At 47.6% G+C, this 6,899-nt stretch overlaps 1 protein-coding gene across 1 annotated transcript in view; it reads right to left on the reverse strand.

Moving 5' to 3' along the window:
- The window catches only part of SEPT11 (septin 11), a 17,513-nt gene extending 11,009 nt beyond the window's left edge, over nt 1–6,504 (reverse strand). Inside the window, exons 1-3 of the mRNA XM_010081259.1 lie at nt 6,393–6,504; nt 2,608–2,803; nt 300–486 (exon numbers count right to left, since the gene is read on the reverse strand). Of these exons, the coding sequence (XP_010079561.1) occupies nt 300–486; nt 2,608–2,774 (354 nt within the window). The 5' untranslated portion in view covers nt 2,775–2,803; nt 6,393–6,504. The remainder of the gene's footprint in view (nt 1–299; nt 487–2,607; nt 2,804–6,392) is intronic.
- Between the last annotated feature and the right edge of the window lie 395 nt (nt 6,505–6,899).

The following is a 6,899-nucleotide window of genomic DNA, read 5'->3' on the forward strand; positions in this document are numbered from 1 at the left end:
GGAATGCCTGCAGCACACGAACCAGGGAACGATCATAGAATCATAGTATCATTAAGGTTGGAAAAGACCTCAAGGATCATCAAGTCCAACCGTCAACCCACACCACCTAACCCGCTAAACCATGTCCCTAAGCACCACATCCACACGTTTCTTGAACACCTCCAGCAGCTAGCCCAAGGTACTAAAGTTTTCATGTTGCACGTCTGCAATTCCCCGCAGCTAAAAATCAGACAGTATTGTTCGGTGCAGGTTTAGCTAAGCCTGCGGCAAGATCATAAAAGTACGTGGGCAGCAAGTACCTTACTGTCAAGCTTCTTCATGGTGACCAAGTCTAGAGACTTCAGGGAGTGTCCAGTTGGTGCAATGAAATACAGGCAGGCGTGAATTCTGGTGTCGTGGTAATTGAACAGGGACCGTTTGATCTTCAGCTCTTCTTGCAAGTAGGCTTCAAACTGCGCATCGATATATTCTACTATAGGCTTGTAGCTGAGGAGAGAGAAGACATGGCACAGAGAAAACTAGGGCATTCGCTGCTGGGACAACACAAGTAACTCCGCGGGCGCTCTGCACATTACCGGGGTAAGTGCTGCTCTTGGGACCCTCCCTGCCCAACCTACAGTCCCTCCTTAGCAAGTGTGCGCTTCCACTTGCTGCCCAGGGGGAGTATTATGGACACATTAGCAAGATACAGTGGCAGAGAGCCTGGACTCTGAGTCCATGGAAACCACACAAGGCTGCTACTCCAAAAAAGAATGTATTTTGCAGTCTCTTCAGCTAAAGTCTGAGCTGCTGCTCTGCTAATGTCATTGAGAATCATTAGACACGAGGAAATTTAAACACAAAACCACCACCTACCCTAGTTTATCCAAAAGTTTGTTTGTGATCTTAAAAGAGGGAAGGGAGGTTCACGAGGGGATAAAAGGAATTTTTCAGGAATTGAAGCCTGGGAGCAAAACCCAGGAGACACAGCCCTGTTTGTGTACTTTGGGGGGACCAAATCATTTTGGTTGGAAAAGACCCTTAAGATCATAGACTCAAACAGTTAACACTACGAAGTCCACCCCTAAACCATGTCCCAGAGCACCACATCTACACATCCTTTAAATACCTCCAGGGATGGTGACTCAACCGCTTCCCTGGGCAGCCTGTTCCAATGCTGCGTGAGGGCTGCCAGCGCTGCAGACCCAGACGACACGACTGAGCACTGCTCGTTAATGTGCGGGCACAGCGGGGATCATGAATATCACTAGGTGGGTCTGTAGCACGACCGCTGCTCCAGTTTCTCTGCTTTTGGAAATTCTGCCTCTGACCAGGCAATCCCAAAAACCTCAGAAGCATGTTGCAAAGAAAACAGTAAGGCCTTACATTGGGCAGATCATATTAGATAAAGCAGCATAAAAAAAAAACAGAGCAAAAAAGGACTGGGAGGACTCAAACCAGAAGCACAGAGAAAGTCCCTGCTGCCCTGTGACTGCTCCTCTCTCCAGCTGTCCAAGAGGGAAGTCGAAGGGGGTTCACCTCCAGTACTGCTGGCTCTTCTTATCTTCCGAATGAAGCAAATGCAAAGTGACCCAGCAGTAACAAGCTGCAGAGCATCCCTGCTCCCAGCACCTGCTTCTCTTCTGAGCAGCTTTTGTTCTCGCCTGAGAGCATATGGCAGCGTCTGACACGCAGAGATCTCCCTCCAGCCAGCACACGCCCCTCGCATTTTTGGCTCTGGAGCATCAGTTAGGAGCAGGAGCAGCAAAGCAGGGGCAACCGTTGTATTTCGGTGTCAGGTCAAAAAGCAAAGAAACGTTTCGGAGACACAGCACTGTAAAATGTTTTTTTAAAATCTACTAATTTTCCTCGTGGAAAGGAAGCAGAACCTGCTCAATCTCCACGCTAATGGGGATTCTGTCGGAAACTTTGATTTTTTTAAGCTTGTGTTTTCAAAGAGCTTACGCTATCTACCTAATGCCCTAACAGGTCAGAATAGGTGCTGCCGGCCAGCGTGCCCTCACACGGCAAGGTGCAGAGAAGAGGGTGACTAACAACCCTCCAGAGGGAGCTGGGATTACTGCAACGAGGGAATGTATGGCTCAAAGATGTAGGAAATATTTTAATTAGCTTAATTAGCCATGATGGTAAAATGAGTGGTTTTAACAGTACAGCAAAAGTCCACATGGATGGACACAAGGGATTGCGTAGACTGCCCAGAATATTTACCTCATGCACACAACATGAAAATCAGCACCTAGGCACAACAGTAGAGTAAAACCCACTCAGATTTGAACAGTGCAGGATGGTGCAAACAGGAATCATAATCTGAGTTCCAGCCCCTTAAAGATGGCAATGGAATTCCAATTTGAACTCCTGCTTTCACATATTTACATGTTTCAATCCAAGCAGAGACACAGAGGGCAGAGACACAAGTTTCAGCTTTGCAGCCCAGCTGATCTGTTTGTTCTTCAGTTTCTTGTCACTTCTGCCTGTCTCACTGGGCGAGCGCTGCTAGCTGCTGCGCCCGGATCAGGAAACACCGTCAGGAACAGCAGGGCATCAAGCCCTTCTAGCCTCCGAGCACATCAGTGCAATGATTCCTTCTCCTGGCACAAATAAATTTACCTGTCATCTTTGTTAATTTGATCGCCAAATCCAACTGTGTCAACAATAGTCAGCTTCAGACGGACGTTACTCTCCTGGAGCTCGTAGCTCCTGGCTTTCAATCTCACACCAGGCTCGTTGTGCGTCGCAGGTTCACTTTCAAACTTGGTGTTGAACAGAGTGTCCATCAACGTTGACTTGCCGATGCCAGTTTCCCCTGAGCAGACAAAAGCAGGGTTAGTATGGTCTGATCCCTTTTCCCCATCCCATTCTCGGGCACATTCACCAGGCTAAGGAGTTACTCCACTTGGGTAGCAGTGGAATTAGGCTACACTCCCACGGCCAAGCAAAATAAACCCTCCAGGAAAAGATGTCTTTTGGGACACCTCGCATCTTTACCAGTCCCCCAGGGTTGAACCAGGGACTTTGGGCCATTGGGAGGTGACACCAGCTCTGGTTTCTGCTCCGCAGGTCCTGGCGGCTGGGTCTCTGCAGCACAGCCTGCAGACACACCCCATCAAAGCACCACACGCCGGGGATCCGAATCCCAAAACAAGCCCCTGCTAGGTGAAAGCTGCCACCCTGAGAGACATCACGATAAACCAAACGCCTTCAGAGCTAAAAGCCACGACCCGGGAGTGAAGAGCCAGGCTGCTGTGCTGGGAAGAGCAAAACCAGTTCAGGGCTTTCACGAAAGGTGCAGCACAAACACAGGCAAGGACACAGAAAGGGGCATCACCCGAGGTACAAAGCACCACTGACCTCAGGGACTTCTCGTTATTTTGAGGAAGGAAAGGGGATAATTTGGCACACAAAGAGGAACACAGTCTTTTCCAGGAAAGCAAGAATTGGACAGGATGGGTTGAGGCTTATGAGACTCCCTGAACTGAAGGTACAAAACTGGAGGAAGAAAAAGGGGAAGGGAAAAAAAAAAAAGGGGGGGGGGGAATAAAAGCCATGATGGTTTTAAGAACAGTTACTTTGACATTTGCCGAGTGAGCCTCCCTCCTCAGAGAGGGGAAAGGACTCCTTCCATGATGACACAGCAAATAGCTGCTGCTGCTAGAAGCCGGTTCCTGGACTTGCTACGCTGGCACCACAAGAGATGCAAATAATCATTCTTTCCCCATGGAAGCATTTGCTCCTGGCAGTCTCCAGTGGTTCTTACACTGGTATGACCTGACTGGTGATCAGGCTCCCTCTGGCTGGACGGCACAAAGAGCCCCAACCTCCCCGCCTCGCAAGTGACATCTGTATTCAGGACAGCAAGAAGCTGTTCTTACTCAAAAAATACTTAATTCTCTTTTTAATAGTGTAGGTCAAGCCCTAGTTCTGATATTACTTTCTTTACAGAAGCAAATTGTTAATTCTCTCAACTCAGTGTTTGATTCCCAAGGAGATATCTGATTCTCTACAGGTTTCTATGCCTTTTTTTTCCAGCTTGGTTTCTTTTTCTTTTTCAATAGAAACACAAAAAAAATCCATAATGAAACTTGGGCAACCAAACTTGGAGACAGAAATACATAAAAAGTTTTTTAAAACTCTAAAATAGCACACTGCTTAAATACCAACTTTTGGAACTACTACAGGTTCACTAATCCCCAGCGCAATTAGTAACGTGGATGAAGGCATTAGCCTAAATCTCATTTTTAAGTCAAAAGTGTTTGCTTAGCAATTAAACTCTCCAGCTGCTACCGCTACCCATGCTGTGAGCAGGATGTGGGCCGAGGTAACGTCCCGAGGTCACTCCAACCCCAGACACACTGGGACAGACCTCCCAGAGTGCAGATCAGCCTTGGGAGGGGGTCCTAGCCCAGCCTCTCAGCCCCCTCAAAATATTAAGTAGAAGCGAATAACAGAAAAGCAATGCAAAAACCAGGTGGGAGAGCAGAGCCTGCATCTGGGATTGCTCCCAAGCATCTCTGGGCTGTATGCAGCTCTCCTAGCATGAAAATCTCTCAAAATATGCAAAATCCCCACTTAGAAGACCTCAGAGAACCACATAATATGTGTGTGTAAAGGAACAAATATCAGTACTCAGCAACTGCCTTGTGCTCTGTGATACTCGACAGTTCATTTCGCTGGCTTTGACTGTGACCACTTCCCTGCCAGGCTCAGGAAGGCCAGCAATTACTTACAGCCCAGTAAAATAATCGAGCAGAGACATGCTTGTCGCAGCATTCCTACCCTGGGAAGTTGCAGGACATAAAGTAAGCTTTTAAAAGAGAACAAACAAATAAAAGAGAGGGAAGACAAAGTATACATGACATGGAAACTCAAAATCTAGGCCCACAGAGAGCGCAACCCACAGGAAAAGATCAGTCCTAAACTGGTGGCACAGACTGTTAGTCTCTGAAGCTCCGTATCTTAGCGAGCTCCCGATGGGAACGCAGCACTGCTGCACGCTGTGCTCGATGGGCTTTGCAGCATCTCATCCACGCATGCCACAATTAAAAGCCTCACGTTACAATGCCAAAGTTAATTGTGTCCTTTCTCAAAACGCAATTTCAAAAGTTTCTTTTTAAAAGGGGGAGACTTCTATTCCTTGGACAACTGCAGTAATTTGTGTGAAATTTTAATTTGGGGATAAAATTGATGATTAGCACGTTTTACAAGAGAAAAGAGTTGGACCAGATTGCTGTCTTAATGGAGACATATCGAGTCATGTTAAGAGAGGAATATTTACTGCAAGAGAAAAAGGCAATTAATTTATGCTGTTTTGATCAAAGAGCTGCCTGCTGCTCAGGATGTTCCCTGCTGAATTTTAAATGGTTTCACGCTGCTCGGAGAGTCACGTGATGGTTGGTCGCTTGAGTGTGCACAAGTACAACTCTTCTCTTATCTCGTTCTTCAACACACAAAACTACAGAGAGGAGGCTGGTTTGCTCACCAGATTTCTTTTCAGATGGCTCACCCTGCACTGCAGACGAAATCTCAGCTTGCTATAGAAAAGCACAGTCAGAGGGTTGTTTTTTTTCCAGCTAATTAATGTAACTAATTAGAAGGGACAATAAGGGCTTAAATGAACTACAGATGGAAAGATGCTGTTTCTGGACTGCTCCACCAAACTAACAGTAAAAGCCACCATTTCTGGCCATTTACATTCTGGGGCCATCTTGAAGAGATCCACCAGTAGGGCAAAGCTGTCTTGGCACACAGCTCCCCAGGGCTGAGCAATGCCAAGACAGCAGCTATCTGCCTATAACCAAGAGGGGTTACCTCCCTGTATTTCACCCCTGAAAAACTCGGGACACAGTAACTCAGGCTGTAAAACCAACGAGCGGTACCCAGATTAAATACAGCAGAGAACAGGTGACAGGCTCTGTTCTCCGGTACGTCATCTGGAGACTAAAAATGGCATCCCTTCCAACTGGAGAGACTAAGAATATAACAAGACAGGCAGGCAAAGCCCGGAAGGGAAGGAATGCAATTTATTGAGAAACAGCCTCTGCACCCAACCCAAAGAAAGGCAGATTTAAATGAGCGTTCTTTTGAAAATACAGTCCGTTCCCAAGTTAGCTCAGCTTCCTTACGGGCAGCCCTTGGGGAAAGCAGAACCACAGGACCATCAGAAGGGCAGACTTTTCACACCGAGGAACTTCCATGTTTTGACTAGGGGAATGGGGTAGAGAAAAGAAGGATGCTAGGTTTTACCCTGGAGCAGCTCTGGGAAGAAACGGTCACTTCCCTGCCACTACAGTCCAGAACTGGCTCAGATCCTGCCCTTTGCAGGAGGGAGAAGGTGCTAGTTTGTGGACACGCATGCACCCCTTGAGCTGACCGCCCAGTGGCACAAGACGACTTACCCACGCAGAGGATGTTGAAGCAGAAGCCCTGTGATGTCGACTTGTTGACGAGTTGATCAGGGAGGCTGTCAAAGCCCACATGGCCAGAGAGGGACAGGTTCCTAAGGTCATCGCTCTGTAAGACCAAGAAGAAAGGCATTTAACAGGGCTACCACACCTCTGCCAGGGAAGAAGGCTGTGCCTAGTCCTGTCAGAACTGTGTAACAACACAGGGGTTTTCAGGACACGGGATCTTTGTCTTGGGTCTACCTCCCTCATGTGCTCTCCTTTTCCTTCTACCCAGCTCTCCCCTGTGGAGCCAAAACATCCTCAACCCCAAGACATGCAAACACCCCCAGACTGTTTCTCCATGCCTGCGACTCACAAACCGTGATTCTGCAGCAAACTGCCAACACCCAAACATTGTTGCTGAGGCCTCAGCATCACATGGCACTAGGGATACCTAGAGATTATTTATTTAACCCAATTCCTGGTTAATTGGTGAAGCAGCTGAACCTGCCTCTTCCA

Source organism: Pterocles gutturalis, unplaced genomic scaffold, assembly GCF_000699245.1.
Source record: "Pterocles gutturalis isolate BGI_N339 unplaced genomic scaffold, ASM69924v1 scaffold15204, whole genome shotgun sequence".
Taxonomy (NCBI): Eukaryota; Metazoa; Chordata; class Aves; order Pterocliformes; family Pteroclidae; genus Pterocles; species Pterocles gutturalis.